A 23,321-nucleotide genomic window follows, 5' to 3' on the forward strand; every position below is an offset into this window, starting at 1 on the left:
ATTAAGAAGATGTGGTCCATATATACAATGGAATATTACTCAGCTATCAGAAAGAACGAGTTCTCAACATTTGCTACAACATGGACGGCACTGGAGGAGATAATGCTAAGTGAAATAAGTCAAGCAGAGAAAGACAACTATCATATGATTTCTCTCATCTATGGAACATAAGAACTAGGATGATCAGTAGGGGAAGAAAGGGATAAAGAAAGGGGGGGTAATCAGAAGGGGATTGAAACATGAGAGACTATGGACTATGAGAAACAAACTGAGGGCCTCAGAGGGGAGGGGGGTGGGGGAATGGGATAGACTGGTGATGGGTAGTAAGGAGGGCACATATTGCATGGTGCACTGGGTGTTATACACAACTAATGAATCATCAAGCCTTACATCGGAAACCGGGGATGTACTGTATGGTGACTAACATAATATAATAAAAAATCATTAAAAAAAAAAAAAGGAAAAAAAAAAACTTTTATGAGAGGATACTATGTAATGATAAAAAGGTCAATTCATCAAGAAAATACAAGAATTATAAACATATATACAACTAACAACAGAACCCAAAGTACACGAAGCAAAAACTGACAGAATTGAAGTGAGAAATAGACAATTTAGAAATAATAGTTGGTGTCTTCAATACCCTATGTTCACTTTCGTATAGAACAGTTGGACCAGGGATCAGCACCAAAACCGAAGACGTAAGACTGTAAGTCAACTAGACCTAGCAGACATCTATAGAAGATTCCACTTAATAACAACAGAATATACATTCTCAAGTACACATGAAACATTCACCAGGATAGACCAAATAGCAGGCCATAAAACAAGTTACAATGAATTTAAAAGGAATGAAATCATACAAAGTATGTTCTCTGACCACAGTAGCATGAAATTATACGTTAATAACAAAAGGAAATTTTAGGAATTCACAAATAGATGGAATAACCAAAGAATCAAAGAAGAAACAGGGATATTAGAACATATTTTGAGATGAATGAAAATGGAGACAACATATCAAAACTTGGGAGACACTGTAAAGCAATGCTTAGAGGGGCGCCTGGGTGGCTCAGTCGTTGAGCATCTGCCTTCGGCTCAGGGCATGATCCCAGGGTCCTGGGATCGAGCCCCACATCAGGCTCCCTGCTCTGCTGGGAGCCTGCTTCTCCCTCTCCCGCTCCCCCTGCTTGTGTTCCCTCTCTCGCTGGCTGGCTCTCTCGCTGTCAAATAAATAAATAAATAAATAAATAAATAAATAAATAAAATCTTTTTAAAAATAAAAAAAAAGCAATGCTAGGAGAAATTTGTAGCTATAAACATACCTATATTAAACATAGAAGAAAGATTTCAAATCAGTAACCAAACCCTACATCCTAAGAAACTGAAGAACAAATTAAACTCAAAGATAACAGAATGAAGGAAATAATATAGATCAGAGGGGACATAAATAGAGAATGGAAAAACAATATAATTATGAAACCAAACATTGTTTTTTTGAAAAGATGGACAAAATTGACAAATCTTTAGCTAGACTGACCAAGTAAAAAAACAGACAAAACTCAAATTACAAAAAAAAAAGGAATATAAAAGAACACTACAAACAGTTATGGGTCAACAAGTTAGTTAACCTAGATAAGATGGACAAATTCCTAGAAAGACAAACTACCAAAACTGACTCAACAAGAAATTGAAACTCTGAGTAGATTTATAATAAGCAAAGAAACTGAGTAATCAAGAGTCGTCCTACAAAGAAAAGCCCAGGCTCAGGTGGCTTTGCGGGTGAATTCTACCATCCACAAAAGAACACTGGTTCTTCACAAAGAACACCAGTTCTTCCCGCCCAAAAAATATGGGAGAAGGGAATACTTCCCAGCCCATTCTACGAAATCAATATTGCCTTGATGTCAAAACCAAAGTCATTATAAGAAAAGAAAGCTACAGGGGCGCGTGGGTGGCTCAGTCATTGGGCGTCTGCCTTCGGTTCAGGGTGTGATCCCGGCATTCTGGGATTGAGCCCCACATCAGGCTACTCCTCTGGAAGCCTGCTTCTTCCTCTCTCACTACCCCTGCTTGTGTTCCTTCTCTCGCTGGCTGTCTCTCTCTCTCTGTCAAATAAATAAATAAAATCTTAAAAAAAGAAAAGAAAAGAAAGCTACAAAACAATATCCCGTATGAATATAGACACAAAATACCTTAGTGAAATATTACAAACTGAGTCTAATAATGTAAATACAGGTCAAAACTACAATGAGATATCACATCACACCTGTTAGAATGGGTAAAACCAACAACACAAGAAATAACAGATGTTGGCGAGGATGTGGAAAAAGAGGAACCCTCTTGTGCTGTTCGGGAATGCAAACTGGCGCAGCCAATCTAGAAAGGAGAGTGGAGGTTCTTCAGAAAGCTAAAAATAGAGCTATCCTATGATCCAGCAATTGTACTACTAGGTATTTACCCAAAGAATACAAAAATACTAATTCAAAGAGATACATGCACCCTGATGTTTATAGCAGCATTACTACAATAGTCAATTTATGGAAAGAGCCCAACTGTCCATCAACTGATGAATGGAAAAAGAAAATGTGGCATGCGCACACACACCACAAACACACAGTGGAATATTACTCAGCCATAAAAAATAATGAAATTTTGCCATTTACAATGACATGGATGGACCTAAAGAGTATAATGCTAAGCAAAATAACTCAGAGAAAGATAAATACCATGGTTTCACTCATGTGGAAATTAAGAAACAAAACAAATGAGCCAAAGGGAAAAAGAGAAAGAGAGAGTCAAACCAAGAAACAGACTATAGAGAACTAACTGATGGTTACCAGAGGGGGAGGAAGAAAGGGAGAGGGAAGTGGGTGATGGGGATTAAGGAGTGCACTTGCTGTGATGAGCACAGGGTGACGTATGGAAGTGTTGAATCACTGTATTACACACCTGAGACTAATATTACACTGTCTGTTAACTAACTGGAATTTAAATAAAAACTTTTAAAAAATGGTACAGGCTCTTTGAAAAGCAAATTGGTAATTCCTTATAAATTAAACATAGAATTACCATGTAACCCAGCAGTTCTGCTCCATAGTATATACTGAAGAGAACTGAAAACATATGTCCACACAAAAACCTGCACATGAATGTTTATAGCAGCATTATTCATAATAGTGAAAAACTTGAAACAACGCAAGTATCCATTAACTGACGAATGTAGAAACAAAACGTTTATGTCCATATAATGGAATATTATCTATATGTAAAAATGTATGTACTGATACATGCTACAAAATAGATGAACCTTGCGAATATGATAGTAAATAGAAAGAAGCCAGGCACAAAAGGTCACATATTGCATAATTCCATTTTTGTGAAATGTTTTTAATAGGTAAATCTGCAGAGTCAGGACAGTAAATTAGTCAGTGCTAGGATCTGGATAGAGTGGAATGAGGAGTGACTCCTAATGGGTATGGCATTTCTTTTTGGTGTGATACCAATGTCTTAAAATTAGATAGTGGTGATCACACAGCTTTGTGAATGTGCTAAAAAAAAAAAAAAACGCAATGAATTATACATTTTAAAGGGGTGAATTGTATGTTATATGGATTTATAAATGATTTGGAAGCTTTCAAAATAATTAAGCTTTTAGTACATGATAATTTAAAATCTATACTGTGCGTGTGTGTGTGTTTTAATAATTTTTCACTAATGGGCTGCTCAGGCAACTCTCTAGACAACTGTAGACATGAGATATGTACATCACCCATAATAAATACTTTCCAAAGTTGTATCTAATTGCATCTAGGACAGAGATTTACCAGAGCATTATCACTGTCTCTGTTCCTAATGGCTTAAAATGAAGATGATAATGAATGGATGTCTCTAAAAGAAGTATTGACAAAAACAAAATCCGGAAAGCCACTCGGTGGTGACAGTGACTAGCAAAAATGCAAAGGTGAGGTTCTAGGAGAACAAAAAGTCAGAACAAGCCTATTATTTAGTTTCTCAACCATAAAAATGCCCGAGCTTATTATAAAGCATTCCTTTGGCTCTGGACCCTTTGCCTGTCTTTGCCTATTCAGGGGAAAAATTGGATTTTAACACAAGAAGTAATTTCAATGTTAAGCCCTTTTATGAAAAGATTTCCAAGCACCCTGGGAACAAGTCAGAATCAGGCATCTCAGTGGGAAAAATGTTCATACTCTAAACATAAAGAACGGAAGAATTACATAATGCCTCTTTCCGAGGTACGATGTTATATTGTTGGTTTTGTTTTTGTAAATGTGTAGTGGGTTTTAAATATATGAAATAACTAATCTCTAATTGGATAGAGAACTGTGGTTCTCTACTATTTCAGTTCTTTAGAAATAACAAAACTTCTGCTATGAATATGTTGAAATTCCTGAAAAGAAAACTAGCAGCTATTAGTGGACTGCAATTATCATACGCACCAATCCTTAGGGATTTAGTGTTCAATTGAAAGCATTTCTTTCTCATTTCTATAATTTTTGTGAATCGTGGCACTTCAGCAGCCAATTGAGTGTAATTGAACACAAGGTCTAGAGGTTTTCTGTCAGGATGTAGTAATGTACCTATACGAAGTGCTACAACTTTTTCAGTAACAAAAGCCTGTAACAACTCTCAGCCTTTTCATTAAGCTTCCTTGTAAATATCAAGAGTCTGTTGTATTGAATTCCCATCTTTTTTTGTTTAAGATTTTATTTATTTATTTGACAGAGAGCACAAGCAGGCAGAGCAGCAGGTGAGGGGGAAGGAGAAGTAGACTCCCCACTGAGCAGGGAGCCTGATGCCGGACTGGATCCCAGGACCCTGGGATCATGACCTGAGCTGAAGGCAGACGCTTAACTGACTGAGCCACCCAGGCACCCCTTGAATTCCCATCTTTTGAGGTACATACGCACCAGTGTTCCTAAAGATATGTCCTAGGGGCCCAGTATACACCTCCAGATTCTCAGATACCACTAGGACATACAATTTGGAAACCTCTCGATGCTTTTCCAGTAATGGCTTTTTATCACTGCTTCTGCATGCTCCTGACATTCTCATACTTTCTCAGAAGGCACTTGTTTGCTCAGTATATCCTCACAGCTCAAGTTAACATCTCCAACTTTGTATCTGTCCCCTGTTGAGCCACTTCTTCACGGAATACAGTACTGGCTGAAACAGCTTCTCAGTTTGCTTTTTCTTCTTTTCTGGTGGAATCATTCACATCTTGGGTGGGTACCCCCATGCACTTGACAGGCTATGCTTTAATCCAAAATGTCCACTTTCTGGCTAGGACCCCGGTCTTTCCTTTTGGGTTCTGTTATTGGTACTAACTTTTAGCTTTCTTCTTCTGTGAGGGGCATTTTTCACAAAGAAACAAAGTTTTTTTTATCACTTCATTGGAGTTATTTCAAAGGCCAGGATGGATGGGAAGGAGGTATGGATGATGGGCTGTGAAGCTATCCAGCCAATTGATATGTTGTCGATATTCTCCAGCCTTGCTAGGGAATAGCACAAATCCCTGCCTTAGAAAATTACATATTATTACATGTCTTCAACCTTCAGGCTGCTAAGCTAGTTAGCATCACTGATCTTTTTTGGAAATTATTTTAAAGTAATTTCAGACTTGGGGCTCCTGGATGGCTCAGTCAGTTAAGTGTCTGGCTCTTGATTTCTGTTCAGGTCATGATCTCAGGGTCATGGCATCCAACCCTGCATTGGGCTCTGCACTCAGCAGGGCATCTGCTTAAGATTCTCTCCCTCTGCCCTCTGCCCCTCCCACCCCGGCACTCATGCTTGCTCTCACTCACTTTCTCAAATAAGTAAATACATCTTTAAAATAATAATAATAATAATTTCTGACTGATAGAAGGGATTCTAGAACTGTCATACACACTTCATCCTGATTTCCCAAATTTTAATCTTTTACCTTCTTTGCTTTATCGTTCTTTTTAATAGATAAATACATAGACAGATAGGTGGGTTTTTCCCCTATGACCCATTTGGGAATAGGTCACAGCCATAATGCCCATTTACCCGTAAATACTTGAGTGTGTGTTTCTGGAAAAAGCAAGACATTTTAAAAAGCAGCTATAGTTCAATAATCAAAATTAATAAAATTAACATTGATATAATACTATTATCTGGTTTGTAGACCTTATTGAAATTTTGCCAATTGCTTACTAATGTCCTTCATAACAAAAGGGAGGAAATGTTTCTTTCTCGCGCAGGAGACATTCGGCAGTCATGTGTTGCAATGTGGTTGTCATGTGTCATTATTTTCCTTTAATAATAATTCCTCGATCTTTTTTTTTTTTTTTTTTGGAGGGTGGGGGTACTTTCGTGATCTTGATATATTTGAAGAGTACAGACTGGTTATTTTGTAAAAATAGCCTTCAGTTTGGTTTTATCTACTGTTTCCTCATGATGAGATGTAGGCATTTGGAGCAGGAAGATCACAGAAGCCATAGGCTCTTCGTGCTCCGTATCAGGAAGAACGGGGTCTTGATTTGCCACATTACTGGTTGTGCCTTTGATCATTTAGTGAGGGTGCTATCTGCCAGGTTCCCGCCCCATAGAATAACGATTTTTCCTTTTGTAATGATAAATACTTCATGGAAAACCCTTCGAGTCTATATAAATGTCCTGCTTTTCATCAAACATTCACCCAGTGGTTTTAGCATACGTTAATGATTCTCACCTGAATCAATTATTGCAACTATGATTCAGGTATTACTACTATGATAGTTGCCAGATGCTGATTTTTTTCATCTCATCATTTCTTCTGTATTTATTACTTTCTTCTCAATTTCTTAGTTGGAATTCTACTGTAAGGAAGGTTTCCCCTTTTCTTCCCCATTTGTGGATTTATCTATGTATTTGTATTGGTACGGACATATGGATTCTTATTTTATTCAGTGTGTATAATTTCAATTCCTAGTTGCACAGGTTTGGCCAGTGAGCACCTTAAAAGTTGGCTCCTATGTGCTTTTGATATGTTCCCATCAGCCTTTTTTTCTTGGTGGCACAAGCCGAGTTCCACACTCATCCTGTATATGTCCAGAACTAGCCCTAGAATCAACGGTTTCTCCAAGGAACCTAGATTCTTCTAGTGGAAAATGACATTTAGGAACCAACATCTAGGTGTTAGATGTGATCATGGCTTCTGGGATGTCATTGCGTTAAGACCCATCGTGTACACATTACCTGTCTATCACCCATCGATAAATCTATTTGTCCATCTGTCTGTCTTTGTATTAATGCTTCCAATTCCAGTCCCACACCACAGAGTTCCTTCTAGCCATCTCTCTCTTTTTATAACCCTTTGTCTCACAGTGAGAAACCTGGCTCAGGCTTTGTATTGTGTTGTAGATACAATATATGCATTTCTTTCCTCAATCCTAGAATATACAGAAAATAGGTTTAGAATCGCTAACCCATACCACTATGAAAAATAAATCTACTCACTAGAATTCAGTATTTGTTTACAGTTCTTTTTGTCTTTAGCCTAAGGGTATATACTCAAAAGTCAGTGTTCAAAATTTACTTGGATTATGTTATTAATTTGAAATATAGTTGGGTTCATTTCCTTCAGTTTGTATTCCATTTTAGAGGGTTTTTTTTCTATATCTTTCTTGATTTTTCTTTGAGTGTGTGCAATATACTTCCAATACTCGGAACCGTAAAAATGGCATACTTAGCTAAGTGTCACTTCTCTTACTTTTTGTCAGTTTCCTCCACACTCATCTTTTCTATCCTGTTCCCTCACATCCACTATTGGTAGCCAATTTTGTCAGTTTCTAGATTATTCTTGCAATGTTTTCTTTTTGTAGAAATGAGCAGATATATGTATATGTTCTTATTTCTTGCATACCAGTTCATAGAGCTCTTCGTTCCTTTATGTCTGCAGTCTTCCATGTATAGATTTGCCACACTCAGTTCACTCGTTCGCCTCTGTATGGGTGTTTTGATTATTTTCAGTATTTTTTGATTACTGTTATACAGTGAATAACCTTGTGCATATATATTATTTGTTAAAAGTGTTTATTTAGGGTAAATTTCTAGGGCAGGATTGCTACTGCTAAGTGAAATAAGTCAGTCAGAGAAAAACAAATACCATAGGATTTCACTCGTCTGTGGAATTTAAGAAACAAAACAAATAAGCAAAGGGAAAAGAGAGGCAAACCAAGAAACAGACTCTTAACTGCAGAGAACAAACTGATGGTTCCCAGAGGGGAGGTGGGTGGGGGATGGGGTAAATTGGTAAAAGGGATACAGGAGTGCAGTTTATCATGATGAAAAAATAAAATAATTTTTAAAATATACTTTTTGTTAGATATTTGTTAGATATAAAATAAAATAATTTTTAAAATATACTTTTGTTAGATATCTGTTAGATATTTGTTAGATATAAACTACCCCCCCAAAAAAATTTGTACCAGTTTGGTTTCTCACCACCAGTGTATGAGAGAGCCTTCTTCAACCCAGTCTCACTGATAGAATGTGTTATATTTTTGCTGTTATCATAGGTAAGAAATGGTTTCTCAGTGTAGTTTTGCATTTCTATTATGAGTGAGGAAGAATATCTTTCAGATATCTTTTCATGTATGTGAATTGTCCATTTATGTCTTTTGCCCATTCTTTCTATCAAGATTTTGAGACTTCTTTATAGGTTTGGACTCTAAACTCTTTATCTGTGACATGCACTGCAAATACTTTCTCCGACTTTGTCATTTGTCCTCCCCCCTTTTTTTTTTTTTGGCTTGTGGTGTTTTGTGTCATGTGGTTTTTTAAAATCTAAGCAAAGTTATTGATATTTTTCTTTTATTGCCTATAGATAAAGCCTTCCTTACACTCGGGTTGTGTAAGAATTCACTCTGTTTTCTCTTCTAACACGTGTCATTTCGTATGCTTGCATTTCTCTCTCTGGTCCATTTGGAGTTTATTCTTGTGATTGGTATGAGGTATGCATGTAATTTTTCTTTTTCAAATAGCTATGCAATGATACTAGCACCTTTTATTTAAAGGCCCTAGGCCTTTTTTTTTTAAGATATCATTTTTCTTTTATTAACTTTTTACATTGGTTTTCAACCCTAGAACATCAGAATCATGGGAACTGTTTAAAACACATATAGCCAGGGCCCCCTTCCTGGTGACTCTGATGAGGGAGATCTGGGAAGAACTTCCCTAATTCTATAGATTTTATTTTATTTTATCTTGCTTACTTCTTTTGCTATGTTATGTTAGTCACCATACAGTACATCCTTAGTTGTTGATGTAGTGTTCCATGACTCAGTGTTTGTGTATAGCACCCAGTGCTCCATGCAATACGTGCCCTCCTTAATACCCATCACCATGTTAACCCATCCCTCAACCCCCTTCGCCTCTGAGACCCTTAGTTTGTTTCCCGGAGTTCATAGTCTCTCATGGTTCATCTCCCCCTCTGATGTCCCCCCTTCATTTTCCCTTCCTTCTCCTGATGTCCTCCCTGCTATTCCTTATGTGCCACAGATATGTGAAGCCCTAGGCCTTTATGCAAAAGTTGTGGTCATTTGAGGGGCGCCTGGGTGGCACAGCGGTTAAGCGTCTGCCTTCAGCTCAGGGCGTGATCCGGCGTTATGGGATCGAGCCCCACGTCAGGCTCTTCCACTATGAGCCTGCTTCTTCCTCTCCCACTCCCCCTGCTTGTGTTCCCTCTCTCGCTGGCTGTCTCTATCTCTGTCGAATAAATAAACAAAATCTTAAAAAAAAAAAAAAGTTGTGGTCATTTGAGATGCCACTTTTATCATATGCAAAATTTTTGTATGAGCTTGGGTCTCTTTCTTGACTTTCTATTCAGTGGTTTAGTTGTCTGTTTGGGTGCTGGGGCAGCACTGTCCATAGGGCTACTGCCTCTCCTCAGTGCTTTTCTTTTCCAGTTTTTTTTCATAGTCATTCTTGGATGTTTATTTGTCCACATGAACTGTAATGTCAAGTTCTCTAACTTCATGAAAACACGTTGGTATTTCTACTGAGATTATATTAAATTTATAAATTAACATGGAGAGAGTCGGCATCTTTTTGATGTTGAATTGTTCTATTCCAGAACGAGGGATGTCATTTCATTTGTTCAAGTCTATTCTTGTGTCTTTTGATAGCATTTTAATTTTTTCTTCATAAAAATTGCACACATCTATTGATAAGTTTATTGTTTATCTTTGTGTTTATCTTTTTTGCTGCCATCGTAAGCAATGTGTTGTCTGATTTTATCCTCTAAATGTTTGTTGTTTGTGTGTATGAAGGCTATTGATTTCTATATGTTAATTTATATCCTGTTTTCATGTTTAATTCTTTAGCCATTTGAGATAGTTTTATCATTGATTCCCCAAGCATACTACCATATCTGGAAACGGAGCTGGTTTTCCTTATGTGATTTTTCTTGTTTAATTGTATTGGCTGATACCTCCAAGGCAATGTTATACAGTATTGAAGATATTCCACACACGTACACATATTATGTATGTATAATGTATATATATTTTTTAATCATTTTAAGCAAGTATTCATCATTTTCTTCTTTCTTCACTGTTTTTATCCAGAGTGGGTGCTGAGTTGTGTCAAAAACTTTTCAGCATCTGTTATAATAATCATATGATTTTTCTCCCTAGATTGGTCAGTATCATGTTTTATATTAACGGATGTCCTCATATTGAGCAGACTTGCACCACTGGAATGCATCTCACTTTATCAGGGTGTATTATTTCCTGAAAGTGTGCCACTAATCTTAAAACTATAAATACCAAAGCTCTACAACAGTGTCGTTTGAAGAGTGATATCTCCTAGGGCACTTATTGAATTATGGGTTTCTGCTGCATCAGAACCTCTGGGAAGGATTTCCAGATTTTACTTCTAACAGGCCCTCACAGAAGCAGTCCTTGTGCACACTGAGAACCATTGGTCTACCATATTGTTCAATGTGGATTTTTTATGGGAAGTGACTGCAAAAAATTATTTACTTTAACAAAGAGTTTGCTCCATGATTTCTTGAAAAATCTGCTTTTATATCTCAAAATTTTAGATCATGAGCCAGCTGCAGAAAAGTAGATGATACAGAAAAACCAAAAGCTAAAATAATAGCTGTCACCTGACTGTCCATTCATCAATTCACTCATTTATTCAACTTCTTTTAGCACTATGCAAGAATGGGGACACAGAAATGTTTAAGACCTCTATAACGGTAGGAGAAATGGAGGGGTAAATGAATGGTTGTAAAATAATATATTAGATGTTATGTTAGAAATATTTTCCAGGAATTTTATGGGTATGATGGGCTTAAAAGAGGAAATACCTCTTTCTTCTGGATCTGAGAAGATTTAAAGAGAAGTTGATGCTTTAGATGAAGTATCTATCCAATATAACATTAACAAATTGGGAAGAAATTGATTTACAAAAATCTTATTTACATGAAACGTTTTAGGAGCGCATCTCTTACCCATGACGTACTAGTGCACTGGCACGTCAGCTCTTGGCAAACAGCTACAATATTATGTACATATATAAGGGAAAGGTTACCTGTAGATGGAGGAATCTCTATCCATAACCTCTGAATGAATTTCTTTCCAAGATACCCAAATTTAATAGAAACACCGAGTAACATCAACAGAATAATAGAAAGCATCAGTAATACATGGAAACTTCAGTAAACAGAACACGAAATGCCATTGTTTCTATTAGTATGCTTCAGAGTCTCTTAAAGAAAAAAAATTTATATTCTGTTTCTATTAGAACTCATGATGGTTTGGTTCCACTCCGTTTATTCTTAGTATAAGACTTTCCTTATCCAGGACAACCGCTATGTGGGATAGAGACCATAAAATTGTGTGACTAATGTTCATGCCAAGATAATGGTTATGGGTTGGCTTCGTATGGAATTCGTTTCTTCTTATCACAGGAATGGCCCTCACGTGATGACGGGGCAGAGTTTTAAAGTACAAACCCGGTACTGCTTGCTCTGAGGAAGATTCTCCAAAGTCAAACGTAGTTAGGATTCTTTCATTTCCTAATGTTACTGATGTACAAGGAGTGTTATTTTTATTTACCCAAAGTCTATACAATTAACTGCTGCTCTGCACTGAGTACGCTACACTATGTACACATCACGTCGTTTGAGCATTGTTTTTGCATCTGATTTAAACTGCAGCAGGTGTCAACCAAGATGGATGCAGATGTCACACTGAGGCCTTGGGTTATCTACTCTGGCTCGGCTTTAATGATCACTCTTCAGTAGTTACTTGCCAAATCATTAAAATAAATTGTTCGTATTGGATATAGTTTTGGATTGCCTTGGGAAAAGGTAATTCATAGAAAGCTCTCCAGTATGGTTTTCTAAAAATGTATATCCATTCATAGTAATAGTAAAAGACTCTTCTGATAGCAAAAATAGATCCTGGGTGAGTTCTGAAATTACACACACACACACACACACACACACACACACAGTATACAATCTATTCTTAACCACCTATTTAAGTAGTATATTTGTTTTGAAAAACAGTAAAATTTAATGTACCTTCAATGAACTTGGTCATATTCATGTTAGTACTTTCTTTTTTACGTTGTAGTTGGCAATCAGTGGATAAATTACATATCATTCTGTGGCCTTAGAACACATGCAGAGCTTGAAGGAAATCTAGTCACTGAGCTCATCTACGTCCACAGCAAGTTGCTAATTGCTGATGACAACACTGTTATTATTGGTGAGTACATGGTCTATAATTGTGTTGCTTGCTAGTTGACTTACTTCATACAAAAATCCTTCTTTCTCTTCCCCCCCAAGATTCCTTTACAGTTGAGCGGGACCATAACATGACATCTAAAACATTTCTGAGGCAGTATTTTCCACTTATGTCCTTTCTAATCCCTCTTTTTATCTGCAAAGAAACAGAGGCCTGGAGCAATTAAATGGCCAGTGTGCAAATTACAGTAGCCAGAGAGCAGTGGTTTAGCCCAGGAGAGTGGTAATCAGCCTGTTCTCATTAATTCTTTATTACCCCCTTATTTTTAATCCAAGTACCTAGATTTCAGGGGCTAGAGGTGGAGACACGGGGAGGAAAAATGAGCAGCCCAAGTGTCTAGTGGCTGATGAATGGATAAAGAAGATGTAGTATATATACACAATGGAAGATTACTCAGCCATAAAAAAGAATGAAGTCTTGCCATTTGCAATGACTTGGATGGAACTAGAGAGTATGATGCTAAGTGAAATAGGTCAGTCAGAGAAAGACAAATACCCTATGACTTCACTCATATGTGGAACTGAAGAAACAAAACAAACAAAGGGAAAAAGAGAGAGAAGCCAAAAAACAGACTCCTAACCATTGAGAACAAACTGATGGTTGCCAGAGGGGAGGGCTTGGGAGGATGTGTGAAATAGGTGATGGTAGGAGGGCACTTGTTGTGATGAGCACCACGTATTGTATGGAAGTGTTGAATCACTATATTGTACACCTGAAACTAATTATTACACTGTATGTTAACTACCTGGAATTTAAATAGAAACTTAAAAAAATAAATTCCCAGAAAAAAAAATAAAGTGTAGTTTGCCAACTATAATTAGATACTTCCTTATCTTCCCTATTCTATGAGAAACTAAATGTTGTAGAGTGTTTTGAAATTTTTTGGCAGTAAATATACCATTTCCATCTCTATCCTCCGCTGAGAAAAGAAAAAAAAAATCTCGTATCTAGGAGTAATGAGATTGTCTTATCTGGAACATGATTGAAAAGAAAGAAAAAGCAATTCTGAAGCCAGAAAATGTATAGACCACAGTGTGGTGATACATATATATGCGTGTACACACACACACACACACACACACACACACACTCTCTCTCTCTTCATACTTACGTAGGGCATTTAGAAAAATATCTGTGTCTTCTATCTCTTGCTCTATAGGGATCAGACTTCTTTAGGGATTTATTTACTCTCAGATTCCCCCAATAAACAGGGTTTCTTTAATTTCCACCAAGCTACTCTGGCCTTGCTCTTCAGAAGCCAATCTCAGAAAATGTTCATATTAAATTTGGCGGTGACAGTAGGAAAAGAAAAGTATTGATGTGTGCTGAAATGGAAAAACAAGCAAAGCCAAATAAAATTTAGTTGATTTCTTCAAGATTTCAGAACTCTTGAAGTAAATAAATATTGACAGATGTAAATATTTTCCTTTTAAAGGTCATTTTGGCTTTCAGCCTGCTTTACTTTAAATAAAGTGTAAATGCAAAGTAGTTTGCCATAACAGAGCTAATGATTAAATAAGTTGAGTTTTCTAATTGACTTATTTTCTAGAAGGTTCTCTGAACTCTCAAAGCCTACAGTTTCTTTAGGCTAGCAATAATTGATCAATCCTGTACATAATTCTTGTCCATTTTCTTGAAACCAAAGAAGTGGCCTTGGGAGTATGAAGAGGTTTTACTTGCTAGTCTTTAGGGACTGGATTTCTTTTTCTCCTTCCCCATGGGCAAAACAGATTTCCCCGTGGAAAAATCCAAAGATACTTCTGTTTTTTTGTATCTCAGGGGAAACTCTAAGAGCAGTAGGTTTGTTGCTGCTCTCACACATCAGCCCTGCTTAAATTCATAACACCGAGAACAGTATTTCAAATTCTCAGAAAGGAGTTTGAGAGGTTAGGTTGAAAATATTTTACAGGTGTTCAAAGAGGTTAAAGTAACCTGTGGTTAAATTTTCTAATGTGGCAAATGTATGCCAGAATTATTGAATAATGAATGGAAGAAAAACAACTAATTGTTTATTCTCCCTTTTTCCTCACAAGGAAACTTGCTTTCTCGCACTAAAGATCTCTTTTGTGCGGAGCTTTAATTATCTCTTGTCCTGAGTGCCCTTGCTGGTCATGAAATCTGTGACCAAGTCCACTTTTCTAATCCATCTTAATATTGGCACTTAACCAAACTAACGTTTTGTTTGCTTTCCTGAACAGAATAAGGCTATCCTTAAGTAGAATTTGAACCTGTCCTGTTGATGAAGGGAAACAGTTTTTCTCAGTGTTCACTAATCCACTAAGCACAAAAGGGAGATACAAAAACTGAATCAAACAGTGCCTCTGCCCAACAGAGCTCAAGGGCTAGAGGGGAGGGAGGTAACACCAGAAACATCGGGGTGGGTATTGCTGAGCGGGAGTAAGAAGGTCCAGAGGCAATCAATGAGATTGGTAGGTGGGAAGCTACGTAGAGGAAATGGGTATCAGTGCTTAAAGAACAGGCTTGAGAGTGGCAGATCAGAGTCTGTTGTTGAAGGGCTGCCCCAGGAAAGAGGGTTTACCCTTGACCTAATCCCATGGATCTCAACCCTGGCTGCATTAGAGTTGCCTGGGGATGATAGATAGATAGATAGATAGATAGATAGATAGATAGATAGATAGATAGATGATAGATAGATAATAGATAGATAGATAGATAGATGATAGATGATAGATAGATAGATATCATTTAGGGGGAAGTTTATTCAAGTCTGTAATTTACTTTATTTTTTTTTAAAGATTTTATTTATTCATTTGACAGAGAGAGAGACAGCCAGCGAGAGAGGGAACACAGCAGGGGGAGTGGGAGAGGAAGAAGCAGGCTCCTAGCGGAGGAGCCTGATGTGGGGCTCAATCCCGTAACGCCGAGATCATGCCCTGAGCCGAAGGCAGACGCTTTAACCGCTGTGCTACCCAGGCGCCCCTGCAATTTACTTTAAACTAGAGTCCCCCAAGGGGCGCCTGGGTGGCTCAGTCTGTTAAGTGTCTGACTCTTGATTTTGGCTCAGGTTATGATCTCAGCATTCTGGGATCAGGCTCCAAGTCAGGCTCTCCACTCAGCAGGGAGCCTGCTTGAGATTCTCTCTCTCACTCTCCCTCTGCCCCTCCCCCCCGCTCATGCATGTGCTCTCTCTTTTGCAAATAAAATAAATCTTAAAAAAAAAAATAGATCCCCCCAAAAAGATGCATTAATGGATAAAGGGACGGAGCAGTACTGGGGGAAAATACTAATGTCTGGTTCCTACTAACAGAAATTCTGACTAATTGGTCCAGTTTGGGGCCCAGGCATCAAGGTTTTTATTTTTGTTTTTGGCCCCGGTATTTTTTTTAAAGCCTACTGGGTGCAGCTAACATGCAGTCTGAACCGAGATCTTCTGAACTGGAGGTACAGGGAACACCAGTGGGTAAAAAGTTCTAAGTAGCCCATTCGGGCTCAATAGAAGAATCGGTTTTCCTTTAAAACCAACTAAGCTAAAACAGGGTAGAGTTGGTTAGTCGTTGTCTGTGACTGCTGTAACAAATGGCCACAAACTTGGTGGCTTAAAACAGCACAAATTTATAATCCAGCAGTCCTGTAGGTTAGAAGTCCAACGTGGGTCTCCCTGGGCTAAAATCAGGGTGTCAGCAGGACCACATTCCTTTCCAGAGGCTCCAAGAGAGAATCTAATTCCTTGCCTTTTCCAGTGCTAGAGTCTGTCAGTATTCCTTGGCTCATGGCCCCCTTCCTCCATGACATGACATCTCTCTGAAGGTTCCCCAAAGTCTCAACCCATACTTCCTTAACCACATCTGCCTCTGAATCCCCTTCACTTTTTTTTTAATATCACCTTAGTCACCATACAGTACTTCACTAGTTTTTGATGTAGTGTTCCATGATTCACTGTTTGCATATAACACCCAGTGCTCATCGTAATACATGCCCTCCTTAATACCCATCACCCCTCCCCTCTGAAACCTTCAGTTTGGTTCCTGGAGTCCATAGTCTGTCATGGTTCATCTCCCCCTCTGATTGCCCCCGCTTCAGCTTTCCCTTCCTTCTCCTAAAGTGCTCCATGCTCTTCCTTATGTTCCACGTATGACGCCCTTCAACAGACGAATGGATAAAGAAGATATGGTTTACGTATACAATGGAATATTACTCAGCCATTAGAAAGGGTGAATACCCACCATTTGCATTGACATGGATGGAACTGGAGGGGATGATGCTTAGTCAACCCCCTTCACTTTTAAAGACTCTTCTGGTTCTTTTGGGCCCACCTGGATCATCCAGACTAATCATCCTGTTTTAAAGCCAGCTAATTAGCAACCTGTATTCCCCTTTGCCATGTAACATAACTTATTCACAGGCTTTGGGGATTAGAACGTGGTCATCTTTGGGGGCCATTATTCCGCCTACAACAGAAAGATTCACAATTTCTGAAACATTTTTAAAAAGCACACACCGAAAAGGAAAAGACAGATAAATCCAACTGCATTAAAATTCAGAACCTATTCATTAAAAAGCACTATAAGAGAATAAAAAGATAATTAAACCATAAGCTAAAAACAGGGTATTTGCCATGCAGTTAATATTCAAAACCTATAAAAAAAAAGCTGTAAACCAAGAACCAAAGACAACATCCAAAGGAAAATGGGCAAAGGAATTGTGTAGAAATGACACCAAAGAAGACATACCTGAGGCCCGTAAACATTTGAAAGATGTTCATCCTCATTAGCCTAATGAGACAAAGAACAGTTTTTAAGAAATACCAATTGGCAAAAATGTAAAAGTTGGACAATCCAGGTATTGACAAGGCCATGGAGCACCTGGGACTCCACTCCTATGGACAGAGCCCAGGCAGAGTCCCACATGTGCACACCAGGAAACATATGGAGAGCATAAGTGTGCACCATAGAAAACACTAGAAACAACCCAAACATCCACCCACAGATTTAGAATGAATAAGTCCTGCCGTGCTCATTTGAGGAAAATAATGCTTTACAATCAGACACAGCTAAATCCCAAAGATAAAACATTGAATGAAAGAAACAAATCTCAAAAGATTATCTACTATATGGGTCCACTTACGTAATTTAAAGACAAGTCAATAGTAAACTATTTCTTTGATTAGGAAAACAGGGAGAGCATGTTGAATACAAAATTCTATATAAAATCTCTCTTGTGATGGGCAAAGACCTGCGTGGGAAGACACCTGAGGGCTTCTGGGATGTGGTAGTGTTCTGTTTTTCAGCCTGGGTGAATATTTTATTATTGCCTAAATTGTACATATATGTTTCATATATTGTACATATATGTTTCATATATTCTTTTGTATTTTGCTGTATTTCACAATGTTCTAAATGTTCCCTAAAAGCAGACTTAGAAAAGGTCATTCTCTAAAAATTAAGTGGTTTTATTTCTTTTTTAAAAAAATCTTATTTATGTATTTGACAAAAAGAGAGGGAGAGTACAGGCAGGGGCAGCGGCAGCAGAGGGAGAAGCAGACTCCCTGCTGAGCAGGGAGCCGGATGCAGAACTTGACCACGGGACTGAGCCGAAGGCAGACGCTTAACCAACTGAGCCACTCAGGTGCCCCAATTAAGTGGTTTTAAATTATCAGGGCAATGTCCTAATAAAAACAAGGGATTGCAGTTACCATAAAAAGTAATACACAGAATACGAAGCATATTTGTTTAGTAAACAATTCAAACTCTAAGGACACATATTGAATAAAAGGTAAAAAAATCCCTCTTGCTAGAAAGAACCCAGCACTCTTAACAGTTCAATGTGGGCCTTTCTAGGGCCCTTTCTCTTTTTCCTCATGTTCTATAGAAATGGGATAATAATATATCTGCTGTTCTGAATTTGATTTTCAGAGTATGGGACTGTTTAACAATAAGAATGCAGGTAACATTACACCAATATCTCATTTTCAGTATTTCAATTATTCATCTAAAATTCCCTCATCCTTTTCTTCTCATTCCTATTAAATACTAGCCAACTCACTTATCCTGCGTGGTCGGGTGACTCCAGATGGGCCCTTGATGTGCAAGAACCACACTCTAGGAATTCCAGCTCAGAGGGCCGGGAATGTACTCCCCCCTTTGGAATGTGGAGCCCACCGTGGTGGGAGGAGGGAGACTGAGGGACCTGGTGTGAACGTGTGTGTGTGTGTGTGTGTGTGTGTGTGTGTGTGTGTGTGTAGAGGAGACTTCCCTGGGGGTCTCACATCCCCAGTTTTCCAGGCAGTGATGAGCAACAATGGCCACCCAATCCAGCAGCCCCCAGCCCCACAGCAGCCTCTGGCGGCCCGGACATAGTGGACTCCCGCAGCAGCGCTGTGGGCACTTTCTTCCTCTCCTCCTTCCGGCCCACACACCTGGCTGGGAGGTGGTGAACCCAGACAGGAAGCTAGTTTCATACAAATGCTACATGCCAGCAAATTGCCCGTTCCTATGGCCGTGTCTTCTAGCTAGTGCAGTCTTAACAAAGTATCTGATAATAATGCCAATAATATTTAACACTGTAGAGCAGATTATAAGTGAGTAAGTTCTTTCACATGATCTTACTTCTCACAGGAACCCTACAAGATCTATATTATGGGGGCACCTGGGTGGCTCACTTGGTTAAGCATCTGCCTTCAGCTCAGATCGTGATCTCAGGGTCCTGGAATCGAGCCCAACGTCAGGCTCCCTGCTCAGTGGGGAGCCTGTCTCTGCCACTCCCCTTGCTTGTGTGCTCACTCTCTCTCTTTCTCTGTCAAATAAGTAAAATCTTAAAAAAAAAAAAGAACTGCTTAAAAAAGAAAAAGATCTATATTATGATCTCAGTTTATAAAAGATCAAATTAAAGGTGAAAAAGATTAAATGACTTTGTCCAAATTAATGCTGGGCCAACTGTGAAGCCCAAAGATATGGCTACAAATTTTATAGCATCATCGAAATGTAAGTGCATGTCTAATAGACAATCTGTTGCTAACAAAACAAAGTGTGTCAATCGTTTCCACCTTTCAGAGCTCCAGTAATGCTCCCAAATTTCTGTGAGGTGCTCCATCCTTTCTCTGTCACCCAGGGTCACTGTGGGCACATTTGCATCCACAGTTACCATAGATTTGCATATTAAATACAGGACAACATTATGGCAAATGGCAGTAAAACCTCCTTAGAAGGGCCAGCTTTTTCTCATGTACAGCATGCTGCCATTTGGGCTCAGAGCAGGGCTATACTATCACCTTACACCCTGACTGTCCGCATCCCAGAGGGTAGCCTCTTGCTCCTCTTCAGGCCGGCCCTTCTGCTGCATGCCTGCAGAAGCAGTGGAATGTGTGACTAGGGGAAGACGAAGAAAAAAGAGTCAGGTTCCTTCTATGGTTTGTAGGACACCTCAAGGACTCAGAAGCATGAATCCATAGTGATGAATGCAGAAAAACGTGCTGGGGTTTTTGAATGCACAGCAGAGGAGTGGAGAAAGCACAGGTTGAACTAATATTAAAATACTTGCCCTTCGCATGTGAAAGTCAACATTCTCAGCTCATTTGGATTTAAAAATAGAATGGAAGGAAGTTGATACAGAGCCTGTTGGCATGCCACACAAATGAGGCAAGAGAATGTAAAAACCCAAGCCACTAATGCTAATCCTTATTTGAGAGTGGACTCTTGATGGTGAAGTTACTCTGGGGTTTTGACATTCGTAATTATATGGCCATGAGTTAAGTCATCAGACTCTGCAGAGTAAGTCTGAAAGCTGACCAAATTGAATTGGTGTCTTTTTTCTTTGTGTGCTTAATGATTATATTACTTAGAATCCTTTGAACCACCAGATGGAAAATTCAGCTGGAGGTATGGGAAACAATAAGGAAAATGTATTATTTCACAAATGTTCAGTGACTTGAAGAACCAGAGTGTTTCTTCTTTCTGCTCTGCCATCTTCAACTTGTCTGCTTGTCCCCTAGTGGTTACAAAATGGCTGCAGCAGCTCTTGGAATCACATCCTCACCCAACATTCAAACCAAAATATCAAAAGGCTGTAAGAGACAGCATCCCAGTCTGGTGTCTGTTTATAAGGAGATAAGACTTTCTTAGAAGCCCCCAGCAGACTTTTCTTCATGTCACACTGGCTACCATGATGTCAAGTGCCCATTCCTGAGCCAGTCATGGGTAAAAATCACAAAAACCATAGCTGGCTTAGACTGATCAAGACTCAGGCCTGGGTTAGGATGGGCCTCCCCTTCCCAAAACTCAGCATCTCTTGATAACCTGAACAAAATTAATGTTTTCTTAGCAAGGAAGAATTGAGTGGGGAGGGCAAACAACAGTGTCTGCTTTGCCGAGAAGACTGTTCGATGTCACTGTTTCCCATGATAGGCTCTGCCAACATCAACGACCGAAGCATGCTGGGAAAGCGTGACAGTGAAATGGCTGTCATTGTGCAGGACACGGAGACGGTCCCTTCGGTGATGGACGGAGAAGAGTACCAGGCTGGCCGCTTCGCCCAGGGACTTCGGCTGCAGTGCTTCAGGTAGGCCCTCCAGAGCTGTGTCCCTCTGACGTGGTTTCACTGCGGTGGGTGCTGGAACCCAGCCCCGCCTCCCGCCCTTAGCACACATGTCATCCCCAGGCTCTTCTTTGTCTAAAACAGCTTCCCCCAGAGTATGGGAGGTGAATCACCAGTAGTGCGCAAATGACTTTATGTGGGGCATAAGTATTTTCTATTTTAATCGTTTTTATTATTTTTATGTGTAATCAAGAAAAATAACATCTTAAATTTATTCATTGATTTAGGACCAGGCCCGGTCAACCCATCTAGTGTCTGTCTGTTTGGCTTTTTTTTAAAGATTTTATTTATTTTAGAGAGAGAGGGTGAGTGGGGGGAGGGGCAGAGAGAGCGGGAGAGAGAGAATCTCAAGCAGACTCCCTGCTGGGTGTAGAGCCTGACTGGGGGCTCGATCCCACAACCCCGAGATCACAACCTGAGCCGGAACCAAGTATTGGGTGCTTAAGCAACTGAGCCACTCAGTCACCCCTATTTAAGTTTTTTAAAGTAAGTCCATTTTTTAAAAATTATAATAGTCCCAATAATACAGGGATGTAATAGAAAGTATTAAAGGAGGGTGCGAGTGACGGCTGATGGTGAAGTTTGGAAACTTCAGCTCCAGACACGAAAGATTCCTGATCTTTAAGAAGATGTGACTTTTACACTGACCTGTGCTCAAGCTGAGAGAACACTGTGTGGGGCAGCAAAGGCTGGGGGGCCCTAAATGAGTCTTTCTTTCCCTTAATGTTCCTGAGAACTTTCCAGGGCTGGGCTCTAACTGGCCCTACCCCAGTGCCTGTAATCTAGTCTCGGTGGTCAGAATGATCCTTCTAGAACCCAGCCTGGATCCTGTGACTTCACTCATGGTCCGTGGAACACCCTGAGCACTGTCCTACGCCTGGGCCTTGGCAGTGAGTCCCTATGCACGATTCTAGAGCTGCATCAGCCAGGGTGGGCTTTCTCTGTGGCCTCCACAGTGAGAGGCAGCCAGTGGCCCTGATGAAGCTTTCAGCTATTTGGGGAAAGACACAGCAGCACGGTCCTGTTGCGAGGTTGTTTTAACCCCGTGGCGTGAATGCTAGAGCTTGGAACCGGGTGCACTGGCAGGCGCGTCATGAGCACTGGGCTCCCTGCAAATGCTGGCCGCCATGTCCCTCCTGTCTAGCAGCCCAGGCTCCGGCTCTGCAAAAGCAAGAGAAGCTTCAGAGCCTTCAGTTCCAGAGCGGGGTCAGCTCTCTCTGCTCCAGGAGCTTGGCCAATCCATCCCTCAAAATCTGTCAATACTTCCTCACGGTGTTTATGGCTGTATTTATTGCCCTCCTTACTAATTGTTTTGCCGGTAAGATTTTTTTTTTCAAACCATTGATATTTCAATTAGCTTCTAGTGTTAATTTGCTTTGTTTAGTGGGGAAGAGATTAAAATTAGGACCCTGTTAATCAGCCCACTGATTGCCTACGGCAGCATCTATGAAGCGGCAAATATTTCTTTGTATAAACTAGAAATAAATGTCTTTTCGGTTTCGTGAGAACGTAAGCATTCTCTTGAAAGCGCTGAGCTTCTTTATTAACTTTCTAAATGTGTGATAATTATAAAGGTGTAGGTGGTTCTGATTGCAGCCTATTTTTGTGGGAGAAAATTTGGCAAATACCGTTAAGCAAAAAGAAAATTAAATTCATCTGTAATCCTACCGCCCAGAGCTAGCAGCTTTAACATTTGCTGTATATCATTCCCCTTTGTTCAGTACATGTATATTACTATACTGTATTTCTTTTTAAAAACATAATTAGGATCTTGCAGTCCTGGGAAGTTCTTTATTATGTAAATAATGTTACATACTTCTGTGTCCTTAAGTATTTTTCTGTAACATTTAATGGCTGCACTGTATTACATCATGTGAGTATGCTGTGACTCCTTTAATACCTCACTGATAAGCAGGGTTCTCACTGATATAAAAAAGTGGATATGGGGGTGCCTGGCTGGTTCAGCCGGTGGAGCACGTGACTCTT

At 39.4% G+C, this 23,321-nt stretch overlaps 1 protein-coding gene across 1 annotated transcript in view; it reads left to right on the forward strand.

Annotated features, from left to right (window-relative positions):
• The window catches only part of PLD1 (phospholipase D1), a 192,017-nt gene that overhangs the window by 156,405 nt on the left and 12,291 nt on the right, over positions 1-23,321 (forward strand). Inside the window, exons 24-25 of the mRNA XM_040621604.1 lie at positions 12,612-12,746; positions 21,146-21,299. Coding sequence (XP_040477538.1) covers positions 12,612-12,746; positions 21,146-21,299 — 289 coding nt within the window. The remainder of the gene's footprint in view (positions 1-12,611; positions 12,747-21,145; positions 21,300-23,321) is intronic.

This window comes from Ursus maritimus, unplaced genomic scaffold (genome assembly GCF_017311325.1).
Source record: "Ursus maritimus isolate PB19 unplaced genomic scaffold, ASM1731132v1 scaffold_4, whole genome shotgun sequence".
Taxonomy (NCBI): Eukaryota; Metazoa; Chordata; class Mammalia; order Carnivora; family Ursidae; genus Ursus; species Ursus maritimus.